General features: G+C 48.4%; 2 protein-coding genes across 3 annotated transcripts; both read right to left on the minus strand.

Moving 5' to 3' along the window:
* Positions 1-564: 564 nt before the first annotated feature.
* ZNF691 (zinc finger protein 691) lies at positions 565-7,231 on the minus strand. 2 transcript variants are annotated; one of them, XM_029947637.1, is made up of 2 exons: positions 7,179-7,231; positions 565-2,057 (listed from the first exon to the last, which is right to left on the minus strand). In XM_029947637.1, the coding sequence occupies exon 2, from the start codon at positions 2,046-2,048 to the stop codon at positions 1,188-1,190; it is 861 nt and encodes a 286-aa protein (XP_029803497.1). In that variant the 5' UTR covers positions 2,049-2,057; positions 7,179-7,231; the 3' UTR covers positions 565-1,187. The 2 variants fall into 2 exon arrangements, with proteins under 2 accessions (XP_029803497.1, XP_029803496.1); XM_029947636.1 differs by lacking the exon at positions 7,179-7,231 and adding an exon at positions 3,641-3,738.
* A 3,157-nt stretch (positions 7,232-10,388) lies between these two features.
* On the minus strand, positions 10,389-20,866 carry ERMAP (erythroblast membrane associated protein (Scianna blood group)). The gene is made up of 10 exons (XM_029949762.1): positions 20,774-20,866; positions 20,233-20,572; positions 17,486-17,602; positions 16,919-16,951; positions 15,890-15,922; positions 14,146-14,166; positions 13,355-13,375; positions 13,231-13,257; positions 13,124-13,150; positions 10,389-11,113 (listed from the first exon to the last, which is right to left on the minus strand). The coding sequence occupies exons 1-10, from the start codon at positions 20,864-20,866 to the stop codon at positions 10,389-10,391; spliced, it is 1,437 nt and encodes a 478-aa protein (XP_029805622.1).
* Positions 20,867-25,285: the final 4,419 nt, after the last annotated feature.

The raw sequence follows: 25,285 nt of genomic DNA on the forward strand, positions 1-25,285 counted from the left end.
TCATGGTTCATCCCAGCCCTCACCCCCTACTCCCCTACACTTACCACTTTTCCTAGACACAAGTAAGTGCCAATCAAGAATCTGAAGGAGAAAAGGGTCTCATACTTGGCACTGACTTCCCACAGACCAGGAAGCCCCACTAGCTCCCACTTCCAGGACTCACTTGGTCCCAGGCCGCCTTCAGAAGCCACCAGGTGCGTGTGATGAAAAGAGCATCAGTTCAGAATCCAGGGAGGCCCAAGGGTGAACTCTGGCTCCACCCCCTACCGGCTGTGTGACTTCACGGCAATAGACTTCACTTCTCCTCACTTGTTTCCTCATCTCATTCCCTTGGGGGCATGTAAATGACACAAAGATGTGATGTGGCCTATAGAATCTACACATATATGGGTTCCTCGTGCTTTCCTCCTCAAAGGCCCCGGAGACTCAGCCTGCTCTCCTCTGCTTTTCTGAGAAGCCACCCATTCTGTCTTTTCTGGAATCCAGCGCCCTTCCAGGGAGGCTGCAGCGTGGCCTGCTCCCCAGCTCCCATTTCCTTGATGCCCCAAATAAGTACACAGGTCCTTTTCATTGAAGGGTTTTACTGTTAATCACTCTGGGAACAGATGCAGATGGGGGAAGGGAACAAGTCACAAACATGGGGGACTGTGAAGTTCCCCAGACCAAGGCTCCCTGAGGGCTTCCCTTTCGTTCCTAAGGCAGGGCCGGACCTCTTCCCCAGGCCAAGGAGGCCCCTTCCGTTGGGAAGGCTGCTCCTGCCAGTGCAGGGGGTCCCGGCAGATGGGAGCTGGCAGCCGTCGAGTGCGCCCTCAGCAGTTCCACACACAAGGCGGAGGGCCTTCAGACAGGGACGCCCACCTCACAGGGACTTCCTCAAAGGCCGGGGCATGGTTGCCCTAATTAGGAATATGTGCTAAGCCTACCCTACTTCTCTTTCATCCCAAGGAGATGAAGCCAAGACCATATCCTCCAACTTTCCAAGGCAAGAAGGGGGCCTGGAAAGGGGCAAGGATTTTCTCTCAAGCGTCTCTTCTCGGGACTTCCTGGAGATCCTGGCTTTGGAGGCAACAGGAAAACCGTTCTCCAAAGTGGGATGAGGGGCTTCAGGCCAAGGGGGCGGCAGCAGATCCTACAGCTCTTCCGACCCTCGGCTGGGGTCTCTCTCGCTCTCTCTCCCTCCCCAGCCTTCAGCTGGCATCTTTCCCAGCCTGCTCTCCCATGTGCGTTTTCTGGTGGCGGATAAGGTTGGAGCTCCGGGAGAAGTGTTTGCCGCACAGCGTGCACCAGTAGGGCTTCTCCCCTCTGTGGGTCCGCTGGTGCGCTCCGAAGTTGGAGATGTCGCTGAAGGTCCGCCCGCACTCGCTGCACTCATAGGGCCTCTCGCCCGTGTGCGTGCGGTGGTGGACGCCGAAGCTGGAGCTGTTGCTGAAGCTCTTGCCGCACTCACAGCAGATGTAGGGCGCCGGCTCCAGGTGGGTCCGGCGATGCACCGCCAGCGTGGCGCTGTGGCCGAAGCTCTTGCCACAGATGTCACAGCGGTGGGGCCGCTTGCCCAGGTGATCCTGCTGGTGCGTGGTGAGGTCGGAGCGCCGCCGAAAGCTCTCCTGACACTTGGGACATTTGTAGTGCTTCTCCTCCAGGTGGATCCGCTCGTGGCGGATGCGGTTGGAGCTTCTCGAGAAGCTCTTGCCGCATTCAGAGCACTTGTAAGGCTTCTCGCCGGTGTGGGTGCGCTGGTGTGTTCTCAGGTTGGAGGTATTATTGAAGGTTTTGCCACACTGGGCACATATAAAGGGCTTCTCATCGATCTCGGGCCTTGGATGGGCCACGGGGCCCCCAGGCTCTCTGGTGGGGATGGTGACTTTCTGCCACGGCTTTTTTGGATGGATCTCCTGTGGACCTCCTGACAGGCTCTCTTGTGCATGCTCCTTCTCTCCGTCTGGGATCTGAAAAGCCTCCGGGTCCTCCACTCTCCAAGGCTTACCCCATTCCCCCTCCTCAGGCACGTGCTCTTCTGGCCTCCGCTCCTTCTCCTTCTCACTGCCCATCTCTGAACCCTGAGAAGGAACATAGATAGCCAACACCTTTATTCAGGCTAGACCACAGGGAATCTTCTGTTCTGAAAGAGGGGTGTAGCCCTTCCCTGTGGAGCCATCCATCAGAAATAACCTCAGTATGGGGTGCCTGGGTGGCTCAGTCGGTTAGGCATCTGACTCAGTCTCAGGTAATGATCTCATGGTTCGTGAGTTCGAGCCCCATGTCAGGCCCTGGCTGAAGGCTCAGACCCCAGAGCTTGCTTCAGATTCTGTGCTTCCCTCTCTCTGCACCCCCCTCCTTTGCTTGCACTCTGTCTCTCTCTCTCTCAAAAATAAACATTAAAAAAAATTAAGGGGCGCCTAGGTGGCTCAGTCTATTAAGTGTCCAACTTCAGCTCGGGTCATGATCTCGCAGTGCAAGGAAGGGTTTAAGCCCCACAAGGAGCTCTGAGCTGACAGCCTGGAGCCTGCTTCAGATTCTGTGTCTCCCTCTCTCTTTGCCCCTCCCCTGCTTGCTTACTCTCTGTCTCTCTCTCTCTCAAAAATAAATAAACATAATCTTTAAAGAAATAACCTTGGGGCACCTGGGTGACTTAGTCAGTTAAGCCTCTGACTTCGGCTCAGGTCACGATCTCACGTTCATGGGTTCAAGCCCCATGTTGGGCTCTGTGCTGACAGCTCAGAGCCTGGAGCCTGCTTCTGATTCTGTGTCTCCCTCTCTCTCTGCCCTTCCCCCTCTCATGCTCTGTCTCTGTCTCAAAAATAAATAAAACATTAAAAAAATTTTTAATAAAAATAATAAAAAAAGAAATAACTTCAATTAACTGGAATACTTGGACACAATGCCTTTACTTACTAACTGTTAAGAAACAAACTTCCACAGATGTTTAAAGCTGCTCATCAGAGTAAAGAGGCATCAGCTTTGTCCACACCCAACAGATATTTGTGGAATGCGAATAATGTCACTTTTCTCAGTATCACTAAACAATGACAGTCTAGACTATAATTCATGCACAAGTAAACGAGCTTCCATTTGGGTAAGATTCCATTTTCCTGCCTAACTTTAAGCTAATTAAAACTACTTTTATGTTTGATCTCTTTTGAAAACGCTTCCTGAAAAGTTTCCATTTGCTTGCCTTCAGAATGAACAGAACAGAACCTCTCATTCTTGAGGCTCTCCAAGCTGTTTACAAGGCCCAGCCATGAGTCCTCCTAAACATCCGCCACCCTTCCCTCTGCCGGACCTCACCCTAACCTAGCAACTAAGGGTTAACGCGTGGGCCTTCCGAGACCTACTGCAGGGGCTGGGCTGTGTGCTCTGATTGGTCAGTGCCCACTTCCTCTCAGACACCAGACACAACCATGTACAAAGGCCACAAACACACACAGTCATACACACCAGACACACTCAGCCACGTTCTCACACCATACACGCACACCACACACATACACACACACACCACACACCTGCATGCCACATATAGCCACGCAAGCCACACACATCGCCTATCCATACAGAACGCTCCCAAGCATGTAGTCACGTACATGGATACACAGGCACAAATACAGCTACCGTCACACCACACAAAATCACACATACTCACATGCCACATACAGAGTCACACAGACATTGGGGCGCCTGGGTGGCGCAGTCTGTCTGACTCTTGATCTCAGCTCAGGTCATGATCTCACAGTTCGAGTTGAAGCCCCGCATCAGGTTCTGTGCTGATGGTGCATAGCCTGTTTGGGATTCTGTTTCTCCTTCTCTCTGCCTCTTCCCTGCTTGTGCTGTCTCTGTCTCTCTTATAATAAATAAGGAAACTTTAAAATAATAAAAATAAAAATTTTTTTAAAGTGAAAGGATAAAAACCAAGACAAACAGAGGTAAACCACATTCCACCCCCCTCCCCCACCCCGCGCCAACTTATGCAAACAGCAGTAAATGCTTGCTGGGCTGCACGGACTCCTCTGAATTCCTACAGCCCAGGACGGGGGCCGGCACTGCAGAAGGCCCAGTGGGCTGGTGGAGACACTGCCGAGGGACACGAGCAAGGGATTAGGGCGGGAAGCAAGACTGACAGGACAGCAATGGTAGAAAATGACAGACTGGAGTTTCCTTCAAGTCAGCAAGTGCCTCTGGAACACACAACAGCCGTAGTGGAAGGGGCACTGACTATATTGAGGGCCGGGTCCCTTCGGTGGCGCACAGTACATTAGTGTGCAAATCACTCAGGCACTGGGAGCCCCAACTCTCACATCACTAACCCGGTGACACCTGTCCCACAGGGCCTCGGGTCAGAGGAAGCGCCTACGGCACGCTCAGCATGCTGCATGGCGGCAGATGACAGCTGCCATCGCCTTGGTGGAGGACAACGGTTCCGGAGATGGGCCTGGCCTTTACTCAACCCGTCCAGCAAATATATATTAAGGACCTACTAGATATGACTGTCGCTACTTTAGGAATTTGGGTTACATTAGAAAAACAAAGACCTTGTCCCTCATGGGACTTATGAGGACACTGTGTCCTGGCCCTGCAGAGGACCCAAGAATGAAAAAGATCCCTTACGTGATCCTGTTAGGAAAGGGAAAAAAAAGTTTTTAATTAAAAAAATGGTACAAGGGGAAAAATCGGTACAAGACTATATAATCTAAAATGTGAAATATGGACAGAGCCTCAAATCTTTGATTGGAGGCCAGCAAATTTTTCTGGAAGGGCCAGACAGTAAATATCTGGGGCCATAGGATCTCTGTGGCAATGGCTCAACTCTGCTGTTGTATCGTAAAAGCAGCCATAGGCAATACATAGTGAATGAGTGTGGCTGTGTTCCAATAAAACTTGACTTACGACAAAAGGAGCTGAACTATAGTTTCCCAATCCCTGTTAGAGAGTGTGTCTTGAAGAATCCAGATAAGAGAGGTGAAGAGGCTTGCTTCACTTTCAAAAATGCAAGTAAACATCAGAAACAATTTATTCCTTGACACTTACTGTTTGCTGACAATCCTTTTAAAAATTGCAACCCTGTTCCCATACTCCCATCCCCCTGCCCCACAGAACTCCTCACCTCTATTTATTTATTAGTCTATTATTTAGTGTCTGCCTCCCCCTGCTAAAACAGAAGTGCCATGAGGGACAGGGTCTTTGTTCCTAAAGTAGTGACAGTCATACCTAGTAGGTCCTTAACAAATATTTGTTGAATGAGTTGGGTAAAGGCCAGGCCCGTCTCCAGAACCCATTTCATGCTTACTTGTGTCTGTCTCACCCTCTGTTCCTCAGCAATCTCTTGATTCCTGCTCACTTCCACCTTTGTGCAACACAGAATCTTGTATGGACCTGCTTTTACAGTGATTTGCAATTATCTTTTAACATATCTGTCTTCACTAGCAGTGTATAAGTAATTGGAGAGGAGGGACTAAGTCCTTTTGGCAACCTCTCTTCGGCACGAGGCGGTGCGCAAATGTTCTTTGAATGTATGAGTGAATGAATGTGATCTGAATTCAATCCCCCAGCCCTGTCCACCCCACCTAGGGCTCTAGTACCTCTGTCTATGCAGGGAGCGACATGGCCGCCTTTCACTTCCAATCCTGTTATTCTGAGCACCTGTAATATACCAAGCTCAGATCACAAGAAGAGCAAAAAGACTTAGGATTATGGTTACTACCCTCAGTTTATAGCACAGTGCAGGGAAATAGGCCATGAACTCCAGAAACTGTCCTATGGTGTAGAAGGCTAAGTCCTAGGGGGACAGGAACTGTGCCTTAGTCACCTTTGTACTGCTCCTCAATGCCTTGCACAGACCCTGGGACATTACACAGGAACCAATCATAACAGTTACCAGTTTTTAAGCTGATACTAAATGGTAGGCCCTGGGGTGAACACTATGGACAAATCATGGCATTTCATTTACACAACTTATTTTAGAGATGAGGGAACTGAGGCTCAGAGAAATTGTAACTTGCCCTAGGGCACACGGCAAGTGAGTGGCAGAACTGGGACCTATGGCCATCACTCCAAAGACAGTGCTTTTAAGCCTGACACTAATATTGGAGAGAAGTGGGGGAGAGTGGGAGGGTGGGGAGGGAAGGGAAGGAGGAAGGAGTGAGAACAGTGCCATGGGACTTCGGGAATTCAGATGACACAGGTGCGTCTCCCTGAAGAGATCAGGGATGAGCAGCTGCACGGAAAGGGAGGCATCTGAGCTAGGACTTGCCAGATAGGTGAGCAAGATTGGGACTTACAGAGAGACGGGGAGACCACCATCTACTGAGAACACAGTGACATGTAAAGTACACTTTCATGTCACATTTCAAAGATCTGGGGGAGAGAAGGGTCCATCAGTCGTGGCTTCCCAGGAGGCCCAGGGGTACAGGGAGGACCGAAGCTGGGAGAAATTGGGGGCAGTGGAGAAGCCGCCAGGGCTAAGAAATAAGAGCCAAGCAGATGGGGCTGGTAATCACAGATGCTGAAGGTCAAGGGCCTGGGTTAGAGGGAAGGGGCTAAGCTGGAACGTGGTCTGAAGGGCCAAAGTTTGGGGACTTTAGGGTCAAATCAAGGGGTAGGGGCGGGGGGTAATGGGGAGACAGGAGCTTGGCAAGACCAGGGATAAGGTGTTGAACAACAGGGAACTGTACCGGGGAGCTGCATAATGGGTCAGATACAGGAGGCCATAGGGGCTCGAGGGTCCGAGGAGATGATCTGGGGAGAGGAGGCACAGGCTGCAATCAGAGGTGTCAGGAGGCCTGTAGGCTGGGTTGTGAGTAGCGAGGAGAAGCCGGTGGCAGAGTCAGGATACGCGCGCCTCTGAGCACAGGAGCTGGGTTCTGAGTAGAGCGACGGCTTGGGCGGGGGGCGTGGAAGATAGGGAGAGGCTGGCCCCAAAAGTATGTGCCAGCGGGGCTGGACTGAAAGGCCAACAGGAGGGACTGAAGTTAAGGGCTGAGGTCAGTCTCCTGGCCGCGCGGGCCAGGGTCGGGGTCCAGGGGTCGGGGGTGGGGTGGGGGGCCGGGTCCCATTTGCTCCCCACTGGGTCCAGGGAGCAAAGCCACAGACTCTAACTCCCGGATGAGAGGGAAGGGGACATGCTCAGAGTTCCCCGCAAAGCCATATCCGCCTCCCCCGCGACCTCGGGCCCACCCAGGACCCACCTGGCTCCCGCCGCTCGGTCAGGGACAACGCCGCCTCTGTGGGCCGGGGGAGGAGCCGGAGCCGGAACCCAGAGAGGACCCGCCCTACCTATCTAGGATTGGTTCCTGAGGGAGACCCTTCGTTTTTATTGGTTGTACTGGCTGCCGCAAGGCAAGAAACCCAGAAGGGGCTGCCAATAAGCTTTGGTCTCGGGCAAAGCCTGGTGGGAGTTGTAGTCCTGAAGAAGAGGGTAGACTCCGAGAAGAAATTTGCGAAGTTCAGAACCAAGCAAGTGGAGTCTGTGTTCCCTTCCAAGGTCGTCGTATTTCCGTCTAAACTCATGTGTTAAAAGCCCAACGTACATGGAGTGCCTGGGTGGCTCAGCCGGTTAAGCCTCCGACTTCGGCTCAGGTCAGATCTCACATTCGTGGGTTCGAGTCCCGCATCAGGCTCTGGGCTGACGGCTCAGAGCCTGGAGCCTGTTTCCGGTTCTGTGTCTCCTTCTCTCTGCCCCTCCCCCTCTCATGCTCTGTCTCTCTCTGTATCAAAAATAAATAAAAAACACTTAAAAAATTAAAAAAAAAAGAAAGAAATTAAAAAAAAAAAGCCCAACGTACTTTTAACCACAGGTTTGGGAAGCAGTAGAATACCTAGAGCTACCCTACATGACCTCCAAGGGATCATGAACTCAATTTCTTCTTTACTTTGAATTGGTGACCCTTGAGGGTCCAGTAGACATCCCGTGAAACCTTGAATTCTGCGCTTCATTCAAGGTTTATAATTTAAAATCAAAGGATTGTAGAACTAGAAGGGAGTTTAAAGCCCACTAACCCAATCCGTTTGTCAGAAGCTAAATAAATGTTTCCTGTGCAAGGAGCTACCTGTGGGTCTCCCAATGCTCCTGCGCAGGGATTTTCTTCTGGGTCCTACATAGATAAACCTGCCATTCATCAATCTGACACAATAAAGCTTCTAAAGTATATCCAGAAATTAAAAAAAATAATAATAAAGTATATCCAGGATTAGGATTTTTTTTCAAGTTTTACTTTAAAAAAGTCTAATCCAATATTCTCATTATCTGCACAGTATTTCAGTGCAAAGAGTAGCATACTGTCTTCAGAGCTAGATAATCTAGGTTTATAATCCCAGTTCTACCACCTAGGCATGTGGAGCACCATTTTCCAGCCCCATAAAATCCCTGGCAGAATAGTTTTAAGGATTAAATGAGTTAAAGCTTCTGCTGCACAATGTCAGTTCTCTTCCCTGCTGGTAAATTCTCTTGGGTGCAGCCAGTGTGAACAATGGGAATTAGATTAGGATATTCAGGAAAGTATTTTGAAGCTGAATATGAATGAGTGAAATATAAATCGCCCACATACACCATTACTTATAAATTGATATAAATAAAATACTGAGAAGGCAGATGAGAAATAAAACTGTGGCTTTATTTCTAACTGTGATTAAAGCTTACATGGGTTAATACAACGCTGTTCAAAAACCAGTCCCATAATGTGCTCTTCTTTTACCAGTCCAAAGCCCTTCCTCACAACTTCTCGTTTATGTACAAAAGCAAACAAAAAATGTCACCCATGCACTGTGATAGTTAACTTTACATATCCAGTTGACCAGGATACAAGGTGCCCATATATTTTGGTCACACATTATTCTGACTGTTTCTGTAAGAGTGTTTTGGGATGAGATTAACATTTAAATTGGAAGAATGAGTGAAGCACATTGCTCTCCCTAATGTGGGTGGGCCCCATTCAATCAGTTGAAGGCCTGAATAGAACCAAAAAGCTGACCCTCTCCCTAGTAAGAGAGAAGTCTTCCTGCCAGACAGTCTTCAGCCTGGAACACCCACTTTTCTCCTACCTTCAGACTCAAATGGAAATATTGATTCTTCCTGGGTCTCAAGCCTGTCAGCTTTCAAACTGGAACTATACCATTGGCTCCCCTGGATCTCCGACTTGCTGACTAACCCTACAGATAGATCTTGGGAAGTGCCAGCCTCCATACCCATGTGAGACAATTCCTTATCATAAATCTCTTTATACATGTAAATCTAACAAATATATTTTTCTCTGGAGGACCCTAACTATTACAAGCATCAACAGAGAGAACTTCTGACAGAAAAATCAAGTTTCTGTTGGGTAGAACTGTATGCTCATCTGCAGACTGATAGCCAGTATCTCCACAAAGAGGCCAGATCACCTATGTGGCATGACTTGAAAGTGAGGAGGCTTCTTTCTGCAATCCACACCAAAACATGAGGCACATTGTTTAATCCTCACACATGGTCTACTGACTTCCTATCTGAAACCAATACTCTCTGACCTAAGAGGCTGTTTGCTATACAAGTAGTTAAGTCTTCCAGAATGATGGTCTTAGAGTAAAAAATGCCCCTATCCTGGTGGTTAAAACTGCAACTTTTCTGGCTGGGCCTCTCTAAATCCCAGGAGGAGATTCAAAAGAGCCAGGGTGACAGACAGACTTATCCATGGCTCTGTTTTCAAGGTCACACAGCTGGGCTGCTGTGTCCGAAGCTGTGTGTCCCAGCTCCATGATTGTGCTCTTGAGGCTGTGGGGATCATGGCTACCATATTTAGAGTTCTTGTGCCCGGCTATCATCAGTAGGTAAGTTAGCTTTGGAAACGTGTATGTTAGCTCTGGATGTCAGGACACTGTGTTGTAAAAAAGCACCAAGGAAATAGAAAAGGATGGCCTATTTTACCCCTCTAGTTGACCTACCCTCTATTCCAGAAGAAAGGAGGAAGAGTGTGTGACCCAAACATATTTACCTTTAAAAAGCTGACTTTGGGAGCTAGAAGCCTGCCCTGATAAAAAGAGAAAAGCCATTCTGGAGGGGATAACAGAGAAGTCAATAACTGGGCCCCATGACTTCATGACTAAGAGGTCAAGAGCAGGGTGAGGCAGAGTGAAATTCCTCTATAAATAACCCCTCGAGTTATTTATTTACCATCACCACCTAAACTTAATGTGACTGTTCATTTGGTTTTCAAAAATTCTTCTAGGGCAGGGGGAACTTTAAGTCCCCAGAAGAATGACAGAGTTTAGAACTGAGCCCTGGGAGGAGGTGGTTTCAATAGAAATCCCAAGGTCTAGATTTGGGGAAGGCTGATGAAATATTTCAGAGTCAGCTGTTGGGCCAGCAGCCTAAAATGCAGGGCATGGTGCTGAACCTTCATGGGAGTAGGTGATGAGGCACAGCCTTAAAAAGAAGGAACCTTGAGCCCCTGAAGGGCAGGGCTAATGTCAGAGGGCCAGGGCAGGACCATATCCCTGAGTGGGAAAAGCTCCGGTGCCTGTGGGGGGAGTAGGGAAGTGTCCACCTTCATGGCCACATCTCCATTAGCATGGCCTTTTTCTTCTGGCTTGGGGGCTGTTGATGGCTCTGGCTTCTGGAGCTCTGAGCAGATGATTAGAGGCGCTGTATTTTTCCCTCCATCATGAAGGCAAGGCTCAAAGAAAGGGCGAAGGGGGCCAGAGAAAGTGTGGGTAAAAGTAAAGATGTGGGATCTGCTGGTCACATTGTAGAAGGAAATGACTCCGGCTTCATAGTCTAGGAAAATCCCCACACACTGCGGGGGCTCTTTCAGGTGCAGGATGGTCTGCGGGGACGTGAGAGCTTCATACTTCTTCTCACTACTCTGTCTCACAAGCCAGTGTCCATTGGCGGGTGTGGCGGTGACCTTGCCCTTCCTGCTCACAGACTCGCTGCACACCCCCAGAGCCCACTTGGTCTTATCTCCCACGTACACCTCCCAGTAGTGACAACCCGCCGTGAAGGACTCGGAGCCCAGGATGCTGACGACAAAGTCAAATCTCTGGGGGCCATCGGGCACGGGCTGCCTTCTGTCTCCAAGTTTCACACGTCTCCGGTCCTCAGACAGCATGAGTTTGGGATGTGCTGTGTCCGGGTCCAGGGTCACTGCCACTGCAGAGAGTCACTGACAGGTGAGGCTGGGGAAGACAAGGTCTCAGGGGATCTTTGGGTAGCTTTGGACTGAAAAATAATCCTTAGGCTGTGACCACTGTCCTTGGTCTATTTGAGTTCATGGTTCCGCCTCCCCTATAAGTACTGGACCCAAAGAAAACTGTTTTCCAGTCCCCCAGATCTGTTGGCAGTGTATTAAGCAAAAGAGGAAAAAGTATTTCATCTGTTTGTGAAGCTGCCTTAATCCTTAGGAAATACTGCCTTTGTCTTCGATGGTCCAAAGGAATCTAATGTATGATAATAAACATGGGCTTTGATGTTAGATCCAGTAGCCAGCTAGGATGTCCCAGCTCTGCCACTTGGTTATGTGACCTTGGGCTTGCTATTTATCTCCCAACTTTAGTTCCTTCCTCTGTAAAATGGGAGTAGGGCTGTTGTACAGATTTGAGGAACTAATGCATGAAATAGTGCCGTTCACACAGTGAGTGTGTGATGCTCATTTTGGTAGCAAAAATGGAGCACCTGGGTAGCTCAGCAGGTTAAGCATCTGACTTGGGCTCAGGTCATGATCTCACAGTTCAAGGGTTCGAGCCCTGCATCAGGCTCTGTGCTGACAGCTTAGGGCCTGAAGCCTGCTTCAGTTCTGTGTCTCCCTCTCTCTCTTCCCCTCCCCTGCTCATGATCTGTCTCTCAAAAATAAATATTTAAAAAAATAAAATTATTGCTTATAATTACTATTGCTAAATGTTCATATAGAGAGAAGGATTCTTCCTTAAAGTTGTGAATTATGAGTGTCACAGTGAGCCTCCCTCCTTCACCAAGTACAGAAAACAGGCTCTTCTTGGAGAGTAAATCTGTGAAATCTGTACTTAGTCAAGGTGGTGGGAGTAAGCCAGACCCCAAATGTCAGAAGGATTTGTGAGCTCCTGGAGTGCCAACCAGGGTGACCTGGTGTTCTCTTTGATCCTATTGGACCTGCCTGAAGGAAGACGTGTGAACAGAAGCGGGATGAGCAGCTGGAAAATTGATAAGGATGATAAGGCAGTGAAAATAATGGGTCTCGTTAAAACAGCAGCAAAAAATTGCAAACTATTTTGGAATAAAATGAAAACCTTTCTGTAGTCTTCATTGTTGGAGCTTCTGCCCCACACATTCACTTCTCTGAGAATCTCAATCACCCCCCCCCCCAAGAAAGCTGATCTTCAGAGAAAGAAGGATGTGGCAGGGGTGTGGAGAGAGACAAGACCACTGGCTGTTGGCCCAGCTGTGGGATAGGAAGGACTTGCCAAACTTGAAAGCACAGAAGAGACTATATAGGAAAAGATGAATAAACCTGACTACATAAAAAAATAAAATGCTCCTACATAAAAAGAAATACTAGAAGGAAAGTAAAATGAAATGAAAAAGTCAGAAAAATAATTTATGAAAAATCTGACAAAGAACTAGTATACTTTATATAGAAAGAATATCCTCACCAATCAAAATGTAGCCAGAACAGGGGCATCTGGGTGGCTCAATTGGTTAAGCGTCCAACTTTGGCTCAGGTCACAATCTCATGGTTCGTGAGTTTGAACCCCAGATTGGGCTCTGTGCTGACAGCTCAGAGCTTGGAGCCTGCTTCAGATTCTGTGTCTCCCTCTCTTTCTGCCCCTTCCCCACTGGCACTCTGTCTCTCTCCCTCAAAATAAATAAGCATTAAAAAAAAAAAGTAGCCAGACTAGGATAGGAGCAGACAGGTCACAAAGATGAAATACAAGTAACTAATAAACCTAAGATAAATCTCAAAAGTCATAGAGAGCCCATAAGAAGATCAAAACAAATATTTATCAGTATTCTAAAGAGGGGAGACTTTCTAAATCTAAATGCAAACCCCCAAATCACAAAGATTTTTCAAAATGGATAAGCAGATAAACAAATTTTGATTGTACAAAGTCTTAAATGACAGTCTGAATTGCACAGGACCAGAGCAATGGGCTCTGAAATGTGGATGATGTGGCTGTCGTGACTTACCAAAGTGCAGCCGGGCCCTCCTCCAGCCTGGAAGATGGAAAGGGGATGCTTGAGGACAGAAAAATTGAGAACTCTTGGGGCTTAAGTGCAGGGAAAGTGCACCTCACCTGAGTTCGCTGCAGCTCTTTTCAACTCTAATAAAAGAAAAAACGAAGGGGTGAGCTATCACTAGAAATACAGCATCCCCCGGAGATAAGGTGATGCAGAGTTACAAGAATGTGGGACACTTACTCAGTTCACTCCGCAGGTGCTCTAAAGAATAAAAACAGTTGGACCAGTCAGAATAAGGGTGTCTACATGCCCAGAATGGTGCAGCCCCCTCCCAACCACATCCCCACATGAGATCCTGGGGATCGATGCCCTGAGCTTCCCACGATGGGGCTGGCAAGAGCAGCAGCTCTCCGTTGTGGGCCAGCGTGCCCCAGAGACACCTCAGGGGGTCAACAAATCCCTTCGGCCCCCAGAACTTCCCCGCACATCTTTTACATATAGGTCATGGCGACATAAACATTTGCAGATGTTGTAGGAGAAGCATAAAATATAAGTTCACTTAAAACTATCACCGAATTTCCACTAGATTCTCTTCTATACATTTTCTCAGTGTAAAATAAAATAAGACACGTCATGTGTCTGAAGACTTTTTTGTTACACAGAGGTTCTCAGACGTGAAGTGGTGGAGAACACTGCTCCAACATATCCACTGTAACGGGGACGCACACGCTTTGGATCCCACCTAAGGGAATGTCGCCCCCCCCCCCCGGTGATAAAGGGAATCTTCCATGGGAGGCACAGCTCTTCCTGGTGAAACGTTTCCCGCAAGAGACCGGACAACAGCCATGCAGGGAAGGGGAACAGGGAATAGTTGAGAAAAGAGGACTGTGGGAGCCAGTATATCCTCAGCCCCATGGCCTCAAGTGCCCTTGTCCCCCTCTTCTGCCCCAGCCAGGGAAACTGAGGCACTTATCCTAAAGCAAAGATGTCAGCAGGGAGAGGTCTGGGCCACAGTGAGAAGCGGAACTTACTGAGCACTTTATGGAGCCTTCCTACAAAACAAACAAACAAACACACCAGTGAATAGAAGAGACCGCTTCATCCCTGGGACGCAGGACGGCTCGTCGCTCCACCCCCTGCAGTGGAGGGGGTGATGACCGCCCTGTTAGCCCCTAAATCCAGTCACATCTCTCAAAGCTCAGACCAGAGAACCTGGTGGCGCCACTTTCCCAATGACCCCAGCCTGCCCAGAACTTTGGTTTCTCCTTTCTCCTCCCTCCCTTTCTGTCTGGCTCCTTTTCTCTTTCTATAGGAGTGTTTCTGTATGTTTGTAACCGTGTGGCTACACGAGTGTGTCCCTTGCTCCCCGCCTTACTGTGTATAATAGCTATGGTGACAAACGGAAGCCCATTGGCTTGTTGACGTGGCTCTATTATTCTCCACGGCAACTCCCCTGAAGAAGGGCAAAGAGATTGATAATTTTGGAGATCCCAGGTTTGGGGACATAAACTGGAGGCTCCGGGGCTTTTCTGGAGCTCACCTTTTCTCCTAGCACAGGCCTTGCCAGAGAACTGTTATACGTGTGAGTTCACTGCCAGGCCCTGTGCTGAGGCTGGGCATGTGTTAGGCATTAGGCACTTGGGCAGTGAAACTGCATACGATACGGCCCCCAAGGAGCACATGATTTATTTTTACTATTCCCACTAGTAATAGTCTCCTTTACTGGGTGCTGTTTTTATTACAAGGTGGGCGCTGAATCCCCTCAACAAGGTGAGGTACATAGAATTAGTATCCCCGCTGTATAGTCTGAGGCTCAGTGGAATGTGGAAATTTGCCCAGGTCACCAGGCTAGTTAGTGGCTGAGGAGGCAGGATCCCAAGCCGCGTCTGTCTGACTCCCAATCAGAGGTCAGCCCCCCTGCACCACCATTCCTTCAGCTCTGGAACAGAACAGCCATCGCATCCTCGAGTTGTTCACACACCCACCCCGGAGGACATGTAAGTGGAGAAGAGAGGGGGGGATGCTGAAATCAGTGCTTATGGAGCCATTTCTGTTCCAGTGACTTGTCTTCCCAGCAGGTCCTTAGGGGCAGAGTCCCTGTTTGTACCCTGAGTGTCTGACTTCTATCCTCAGTGGCCCAGAGCAGACACTTGGTTAATGAAGATGAAATGGCAGGAAGAAAAAGGAGTACCAGGCTTTGTAATAAGAAAATTTAAAAAAAAAATTTTTTTTGGTCTATTTTAGTTCTGAAACAGTCAGGGGAGAGGACTCACCGTTCCCATTTTACAGATGAGAAAACTGAAGCTCAGAGCAGTAAAGTGCCTTGTCTCAGGCCAGCAAGTGGCAGAGCAGCCTCTGAGCCAGGTCTCACCGAACCAGCCGCTGACTCCAGAGCCCGAGACCTGTCTGTCGTATCACACCACCTCTCCCAAGACAGAAGTTGTAAGGACTCTTGAGATTTTCATACACCCCATATGACCATAATCATACCTTTTTAAGTAGTAAATAGACCTGCTTTTTTGGTGATTGACAGAAAGACTGGTGAAGGGAGCTCAGGCCAATCCAGACCCGTGAATTCTGACCAAGTGCACCCCCTCACCATGGCCGCCAGCCCTAGAACCCCTTGATAGTGGAAGGGGTGTGTGTGTGTGTGTGTGTGTGTGTGTGTGTGTGTGTGTGTATAATGTATCATAGATTGTCAGCATTCATGTACAAGTAGAAAGAATATGTTCTTTGTTATTTGTTCCCTACTCTTTGTTCTGTACATATAATTACCTTTTTCTTTTGCGTGGTCTGAGAGAAGATTTTCTAGAGAAAGAAAAGTAAATGAGATTCTGTGCCATTCCTTTGAAGGTTCCCAGTGCCTATTGAGTTCACCTGCTCTTGAACCTCCCTGTCTCCACCTCCACCTCCCTGACCTAGGCCCTCATCATCTCTCATCTGGATGACAGAAATGGTGCCTCCCAAATTGCCCCCACATCCTGTCCCATTGCTCCCTCTGGCCCCTCTCAACACTGCAGCCAGAGAGAATTGTGAGTCTGGTCAAGGTTGCCCCGTCCACTGCTCCACCACAGCTCCGAGAAGAAAGACCAAACCCCTTCACGTGATCTACAAGGTGTCACCTGAGCTGACCCTGCTGACCCCCCAGCTTCATCCGCTGTCACCTTTGGCCTCATTTCTGCACTGTGTTTCTTTTGCACGTTGTTCCTTCTGCTGCAGATCGTTTTCTGCTCCCTCTTCCCTCAAGCCTGCCTGTCCTCCAGATCGAACATCACTTCCTCTGGGAGCTCCTCTCCTGTCCCTGAAGCTTGGATGGTTCCTCCTGGTCAGTCTTTACAACTCTTAGAACTTCCTCTCATGGCATTTGTGCACATTTATTTTTATAATTATTTCATTCACATACGCTTCCCTGACTAGACTGACCGCTCCAAGAAGGCACAGACTGCCTGCTTTTACTCGCCATTGTGTCCCTGGCATCTAGTATAATCTGGGATGCTTAGTAGACAATCACTAATTGCTTGTTGAATGAATAAAAGCTCCCCCCACTTTAGATCTACAAGACTCCCACAGGGTAAGATGAGATCAAGCAGTGAGTTCACATATAAAAACCACATACCGGAAGGCAAGCTATGACAAGTAGGAGTCTGCAAAAACTGGAAATGACAGGTGTAGACCCCCCCGCCACCATCCCTGCTCCCAGGACATCAGATGTCGGGATTTTCAGGCTCACAATTTAAATCAGGGGTCATTGGGAGCACAAAACCAACAAAACAGTAACACCCCTACCCAGCTCAGGACACTTACCTACCTCCACCACCTGTTCATAGAGAAGCTTCTCTAGAAGAAAGAAAGATGTGTCAGCGCCCCCAAAGAAAGGACTTTTTCTAGTAGGCAGGCTTGTCCAAAGATGGCCCATGCAAGCTGCCTGCGTAGGACTTTGCTCCTTATCCCTGTGGGTATGTGACTATTTGAAAGGATCAGAGGATCTTCAACCCATCAGATAGGGAAAGGAGCACTGGATTATGTGCCTTTCAGGATCCTTTGCAATCCTGAGATCCTGTGGAATTCAACCACATTCATGGGAGTTTTATCTAATGGATAGAACTGCATTTCTTAATTAATTAGGAGACTGGCATAATCAGTATTTTCCTAACTTATCTGAAGATGAGAATTCACAGCTCTGCCCAGGAGTTTTCTGCAGTTTCTTTGACCCTCTGAGCCATGTGAGTCCCCCAGCATGGCTCTACCAGTTTTCTCTCAGACAACTTGCAGGGTCTGCAACCTAGGGATAACTCATGTCCACATCTACTTCCTCCTGGCCATTTCCTAGAGAAGCCTGTCCCAGCTGGAACTCCCTTACCACTTAGTTACCTTTTGATCTTTTTTGCTTCCAAATGAGGAAAATGCCCACCATGATGAGGAGCCCCAGGAAAGGCAGGATCACAGCGAGAGCCATCGCTGAGGAGGAGATCTTCCCTGAAGACGGAGCTGAAACAGAAACCGCCGGTGAGCACCCTCAAAGAGCCATCGAACAGTCCCTCCTATACAAAGGGCCCCGCTTCGGATGGGAAGCGGCTCAGGCACATGCCACCCGTCTCGATCAACTCTAGGGAGGGACCTCCAGCCAAGACTGGCGAGTGTCCTTGCTTCTCTCAATCACTCCAACCCTGGATGATCCGGGGATGACTTTAAGGTGAGATGTTTGTCTCAGGAGCGGTGTTGATGCTCCCGCCTGAAGACAATGAGTTAAACTCAGCTCTTCAACCACAACCTCGTGCTGCCCTATATGAAACCATTATCTGGGGACTTCAGAGGGTAGGAGGTGCTTCCTCAGGAATCTCCAGTCTTCTCGAGAGTACCCACCTGCCTCCCCGTCAAGTGAAACAACAGTCAGTGACATCTTTGTCCTGAGCCCTAGAAGCAGGGCAGAACAAATTCTGGGGTGCTACAGCAGCAGACCTAAAGCCTGGGCAGGAAGAAAGGAGAAAGGAAAGAAGAAAAACAGCAAAAGAGGCTCCATGACAAGTAGGGGAGAGTCTCGGCTGGATGCGAGACCTCACTCGACCCTGTGTGACCCTGCGCGAGAGACTGAGCCTCCTCAGGGCTGGCTTACCATCTATAAAATAGAGATGATGATAATCCTTGTCCCATTGGGTTGTTGGGAGATTTAAAAGGATCATGGGCCACCTGCGTGGCTCAGTTGGTTAAGCATCCAGCTCTTAGTTTCGCTCAGGTCATGATCTCACGGTTCCTGTGTTTGAGCCCTACATTCGGCTCTGCGCTGACAGTGCAGAGCCTGCTTGGGATTCTCCTTCTCCCTCTCTCTCTCTGCCCCTCCCCTGCTCTCTTGCTTGCTCGCTCTCTCTCTCAAAATAAATAGACTTTAAAAAATTAAAAAATAAATAAATAGGGGCATCTGGGTGACTCAGTTGGTTAAGCCTCTAACTTCAACTCGGGTCATGATCTTACGCTTTGTGGGTTTGAGCCCTGCATTCAGGCTCTGTGCTGACAGCTCAGATTCTGTGTCTCCCTCTGACTCTGCCCCTCCCCAGCTCACACACACACACTCTCTATCTCTCTCTCAAAAATAAATAAACATTAAAAATTTTTGTGGAAATAAAGAAAGGGATCAGGCAGGTAAAGCACTTAGCACTCAGTGAGGGGCAGTGGCAGTAGTTAGAGAAGGGAGGGGGCAGAAGTCATGACCCTTTCTTACCGGGGACCCCAGGCCACAGTGTATCTTTCTTGGCTCTAAGGCCACTCTGCTCTGCCACATGGCCTCCATGTTTCAAGGGTCTTTAAAAAGTTCGTACCCCTTTGACCCCTCAATTCTACTTCTAGAAACACATTCTAAGAAAACAGAGTCCTTTCCGAAAATATGTGCAAAGATGTTCACTGCACCATTCATTACAATAGGATGAAAAATTGGAAGCCATCCAGATGTCCAAAATTAGGGCTCTGATTAATTTTCTTAAGCTATAACCACACAATGAAGTACTGCATAGTCCTTATAAATCATGCTGCCGAGAACTACTGGAGGACATGGGCAGAAAATGCTCATGGCATTTGAAGTGGAAGGGAGAGGACAGCAGGCAGAACACGACATACATGCAAACACATGTTCACTCAGAGATACACGCATACAAGAAAGTCTTGAAAAAAATGCCCCAGGTCCCCCCAATGACTCAGTCTCTTAAGCTCTGGGCTCTTGATTTCCACTTGGGTCATGATGTCATGTTTGCTGGGATCAAGTCCCACATCAGGTTCTGCACTGACAGCATGGAGTCTGCATGGGTTTCTCTCTCTCCTCCCCCTCTCCCCTTGCTTGTGCTTGCTTGCTCTCTCTCTCTCTCTCAGAATATATATAAATATTTTTTAAAATGTTAGCAATAGTTCTCTCTAATTTATGACATTATAGACCATTTTTTGGTTTCTTTAAAATGTTCCTCTTTTTTTCAAGTTTTCTACTGCAAATATGTGCTGCTATTAGAATTTTAAAAATCTGAAAGTTCTTTATAAGGTTTCCAGTAAGGTAGACCTCGTTTTCATCAGCGGCTTGAAGCCCGTTTACTGCCCCAGGTTTACCTGCTATGAGCATGGCCGCGGTCTTCTCTTGGCCCAGGGCCAAGTTGCGGAAGGTGCAGGACACATTCCCCAGCGTGCTCTCCCTGACCCTGCTGGACACCGCCGTCCGGAAGAGCCCGGCTTCCAGGGAATGCGCCTCCGACAGGGATAGAAGCACCCTGCCCTGAGGGTCTCTCCACTCGGTCCAAGGCCTTGGGAACCATCCGGCCGACCTGCACACCAGCTGGATCCATCCGGCGTCGTAGCCCCTCACGTGGATGTAAGGGTCGGAGCCTAGAACTGGAGGGGGACGGGGAGCAGAGACGCCTGGCAGTGGGGGCGCGGTCCCCGCGGCGCCCTCTCCCCCTTCCCACGGCCTCCTGGGTGTTCGTGGCTCTGGCCTGCCTGCCCTCTCCTCACCCCCATCCTCCTCCCACCGGGGTGAGACCAGCTTCAGCTTCGTCCTCATACCTTCTCCAATCCGCCCCTAGGGTGACTGCATACCACGATTCAGATCCTGGGAGCGCCTCCGTCCCCCTTTGACAATGACTAACCTGCCACCTGCAGGGTCACGGTGCCCTCTCGAGTCAGGTTTCCGATCTGGACCTGGCATCGGTACTGCCCTCGGTCCTCCAGCCGGACCTGACGGATCTCCAGGCTGACGCTTCCCTCTTGGGCGTCCCTCCGCATGGCCGTGCGCCCCTTGTACTCCGGCATCACGCCTTCCTCCCGGTCTCTCCCGTCCCGGAACACGTGCACAGCCTGGGAGCCGTCCGGGGGTGGGGACCGCAGCCACGTCACCGCGGTGGGCACGGTGACCGGCCACAGGGCGAGCGGGCAGGGCAGCTCGGCGGTGCCCCCTAGCGGGGCCAGGTGCACGTTGCCAGTGTCCCCTGTGAGGTGTGGACAAAAAAGGGACCAGGGCGTCTGGGAGGGATGGGAGCGCAGAAGCAGCGCCGCGGGTGAAGGGGAAGGGCAGGGCCTGGCAAGGGCATGGGGGAGGACTTGGGGGGAGAACTGAATGAGAAGAGAGAAGGCCCCCTTGTGCTTGGGGCTCCTTCCGCACATGTCCCAGGCACGGAAAGAGTTTCACACACTCCTACCTGACACACGCATGGGCAGGCGGAAGGACACGAGCGCGACGAGGTATCCAGCGAGCCAGGCGCCCGGGGAACTTGCCATCTCCATCCGAACTAGGAGGACAGACGCAGGGAGACATCAGAAAGGGCTGGTGAGCTTGATGTGGGCACGGGGGTGTGAGGGGGGTGGCAATGTAGGAGGTGGGTGCAGGTGCCAGGCCGCACAGCAAGCACTCTGCAATCCCACAGCCCAGCTCTGACACTTACCTCCCCGGAAACTTGTGACTTAACCGAGGCTCCGTTTCTCCATCTTTAAAATGGGTATAATAACTGTGCCTCCTTGCAGGATTATTGTGAGGATTGGAGGTGGTAAGTGCTTAACATGGAGGCTGGCATCATGGTTGTCTATAAACGCAGTGACTGAGGGCAATGGTGACAGGGAGGCTGAGACACTCACTGAGTATGATTTTGGAGGCATAGGGAGGGGTCTGGAGAAACAAGAACTTACACCCAGAACTAACTAGGTGCACTCCAGAATATTGGCTTCTGCTAGCATTTAGCGTCTCAAGCCAGGCTTGGCAGGGCCTGTTGCTGGCCCTTCCATCCACACTGGATTCACGGCTTAGCTCCATTCATGCACTAGCTCTGTGTCCCTTGGAACACTGTTTAGTATCTGTGGGCCTCCAGTGCTTCATCTATAAAGGGGGAAGCTTCCAGATCAAGGTGACAATGCCTGGAAAGCACTTGCCGCAAATGCCTGGCAGAAAAAAGTGCCCAATAAAAGTGCTGTCGTTGTTATTACTAAATCACCACATGCATTACCACAAGGACACCCTGGAGGGTTCCCTACTGTAAACCTCTCTCCACCTACTTGCTACTGCCTGAAATTCCTTTGGCAGGAACCAAATCTTTTCATGCCACAACCGGGGCTGAAGTTTAAATGTGAAAAACACTCTCGGAAGAGAAAATGTCTCTTGAATTCTCCCCAAGATTTCAAATCTTTCTAAAGAGGAGGGTTTTTGGAGAAGTCCTCAGACCAGGTCCCTGAAGGTCTTGGAATAGAGCAAAACGGGGATTGGGGGAGGTGGGGCCGTCAAAGGGAGGTTGAGAAACTGAGGATGGACGTAAGCTTAGAACAAATGTCCAGTTCTGTTTCTCTGATGGCGAATAGCACACTGCTTCAGGGGTGTGTTTGTTTGGTTTGGTTTTTCAATCACAGTACATGTAATATCCGTCTCTAATCCCCTAGGGTTGCAAATGCAACACGGCACTAGGACACGGTGAGGTTAGGATGACAATCAGGACATTTCCCCCCTCTATCCACCTGCTTTCCCACAGGTTCCCAGCTACACAGAAACTGAACAAGAGAGGTTAGGTAAAGGAGAAAAGCTCTCTGCCTTGTCAGTTATCTTTGAAGGTGGAAGTAGGCAGGGCCCAGGATCCCCTGGAGTTGGCCCAATCCCCAAAACCCTCAACTAGAAGGTGCTTTTGTAACACCCCTTGGGTAGACATGCCCAGAGTGACAAGAGCTTGAAACTGAACTATGGCTACTGGAAATCAAATAAGAGACCCCCAGAGCTCCATCTTCCTAGATCATATAGTTTATTAGTGATTAAGAGAATAGGCTCTAGGGGCCCCTGGGTGGCTTAGTCAGTTAAGCATCTGAGCTCAGCTCAGGTCATGATCTCACAGCTTGTGAGTTCGAGCCCCACTTCAGGCTCTGTGCTGACAGTTCAGAGCCTGGAACCTGCCTCCGATCCCGTGTCTCTCTCCCTCTCTGCCTCTCCCCAGCTCGTGCTCTGTCTCTCTCTCAAAAAAAATAAATAAACATTTTTAAAAATTAAAAAGAAAAAGGAAAAACTGAAAGCAACCTGAAAGTCCATTAAAATGAGAATAGTGAACTATTTATGATACAGTCTTACAATGAAATATTATGCAGCATTTCATAATCACATGATAGAACAATCTTTAATAGCACTGGGAAACTTTTACTATAACCCAAACAATAACTTCAAATACAATATGCATAGTATGACACTATTTAGGGAGAAGATGCTTAGAAAAAAAAGGCAAGAACGTAGATACTTAAAAATGTCTCCTTCTGAGGGTGGGAGTGACGATTAAAGGTGACCTTGGTTTCCTTGGGTATTTTCCACATTTTCTTCTTTGAACACATATAACTTTGATTATCAGGAAACAAATATGGTGAATATTAAAAGAAGAAGGAGGAGATAGCCAGGAAGGGAAGGAGAAGGAGAAACAGTAAACTCTGGGCAAAGGCACATACAGCCCAGGAGACAAAGAAGCACAGCCAGAAGAGCCCCGGCCCCCCTCCCCCCAGCCCTGCCCATCCCCCCCCCCTGCCCTCGCAGTATCCACAGCCAGAAGCTGCAGCCATAGTTGCTCAGCAGGCCCCTTAGAGCTAGGATGGAAGATTTAGAAGTGCCACCAGGTCTTTTATTCTATATTTTCTTATGTGGATAATAACCGTCTGGTCACCGTACTGATCTCCAGGACTTATTCTTCGGTCTGGTTGGCCAGCATGCCCCTTTCTTCCATCATGTTCTCAGTTAACATGTATCAATATTATCATAATCAAAATTATATTAATGTAGGATTGAATTTACACTAAATCATAAATGTATTTTTGAATTGTTAATATTGTTTTATATTTTTTAATTAAAAAGTTTTTTAATGTTTATTTTTGAGAGAGACAGAGCATGAGTGGGTGACAGGCAGAGAGAGAAGGAGACAGAATCCGAAGCAGGCTCCGCACTGTCAGTCCAAGCCCGACATGGGGCTCGAACCCATGAACCATGAGATCATGACCTGAGCTGACACGCAACTGATTGAGCCACACAGGTGCCCTCAATATTGTTCTATATTAACAATAGCTCCCATTTACTGCACCTGTAGGTACTCTACATATATTGTTTTTGGTATTGACAACAACCCTGAAAAGTAGGTATTACTTTCCTCATTTTACACTTAGAATAGTAAAGGCAATCATGCATACGTCAGGGTATCATGCAAGCAAACTGACAGGATCCTTTCTGGAAGTAAGTGGAATGTATAACATGGATAAATTGGGGTGCCTGGCTGGCTCATTTGGTTGAGTGTCTGACCAGCTCAGGTCATGATCTTGCAGGTCGTGAGTTTGAGCCTCATGTCTGGCTCTGTGGTGACAGTTCAGAGCCTGGAGCCTGCTTCAGATTCTGTGTTTCCCTCTCTCCCTGCCTCTCCCCCACTCACACTCTCTCTCTCTCTCTGTCTCTCAAAAATAAATAAAATGTTACAAAAATGTATTTGCCTTTGTTCATTAAGAAATATTCTGGAAATCTACTCTTAAGAAATGAATCTTAAATATAAAAGGTCATATGATCTCAGCAATATGTTTATAAAAGTGAAAAACTGGACTATCTGTAGGTACATCAATAAAGAAATGACTAAGTAAATTATGGTTCATCAAGCCTGTGTTTCACATGAAAACTAATAATGATGTGTTAAAATCAAAATACAAGATAACATGTGTACAATGATTATAACTATACTAAAGAGTGTGTAAGAAAGGACTTGAGAGGAAGTCCCATGAAATATGAATAGTTAACAATTAAGGTGTTGGTGGGGTTCCTGGGTGGCTCAGTCAGTTAAGCATCTGCTTTGCCTCAGGTCATGATCTCACGGGTTCGTGAGTTCAAGCCCTGCATCAGGCCCTGTGCTGACAGCCTGCTTCAGATTCTGTGTCTCTCTCTCTGTCCCTTCCCACTCACTCTGTCTCTGTCTTTCTCTCAAAAATAAACGTTAAAAACATTACAATTAATTAATAATTAAGGTGTTGCAAATGTAGACAACTTTTTCTCATCTCTATTTCGCAACTTATCAATAAAGCATAATACAATAATAAAAATACATAACACAGAACTAGATTTAGCAAAAAATAAATTCACTTAATTAAGAATTTTGATTAGGTGGAGCTTTAAATTCCTTTCCAGCTCCAACAGACTATGAAAAGGAAAAATTATATGTCAAGAGTGTCTTGCAGTTCTTTGCTAGAAATAACTTAATTTGGACACTTGATGCCTAGGTTTACAAAATCACTGAGTTCAGAGGAGGATTAGTCGGATTCCAACTTGAGAGCCTTCAGAGGGCAGAGCAGTGCTGAAGGAGAACCGTGGTGTGCGGTGCACGTTTCCAAGTCAGATGGAGAAGAAGCCTGAGTGGGAGGGGAGACCAAAGATGGCAGAAGGGCGACAGGGTAGAGGAAAAGACCGAAAATATAAAAGGGTGAACAGATGGTACTAGGGAGTTATCATCGGCTTTCTGGGTGCTACTGCCGCTCTGCGTCCCCCTATAGAACAGCGGGTCCCCCAAATGCATTGTTAAACGTAATTAAGTATTTTGTCATTGCTATACCAGAATTCTAATTTTTCCTTTGTACATATCCAACTTCAAGGAACTAAAAGCCTTTTTTCCTGACTATTCTTCCCTGGTCGTGGCCTCACATTCTCTTAGACGCTGGGAGCCCCTC

Source organism: Suricata suricatta, chromosome 8, assembly GCF_006229205.1.
Source record: "Suricata suricatta isolate VVHF042 chromosome 8, meerkat_22Aug2017_6uvM2_HiC, whole genome shotgun sequence".
Lineage (NCBI taxonomy): Eukaryota > Metazoa > Chordata > Mammalia > Carnivora > Herpestidae > Suricata > Suricata suricatta.

Coding starts and splice junctions, on each gene's coding strand:
- ERMAP (XM_029949762.1), bottom strand. CDS start 20,866: ATGGAGATGGCAAGTTCCCCGGGCGCCTGGCTCGCTGGATACCTCGTC. Junction 14,167..15,889: donor AGACCACGCAAAAGAAAAAG/GTAATTATATGT, acceptor TTTGTTTTGTAG/GAAGGCTCCATAAAGTGCTC. Junction 13,376..14,145: donor AAGGCTCCATAAAGTGCTCA/GTAAGTTCCGCT, acceptor TTTATTCTTTAG/AGCACCTGCGGAGTGAACTG.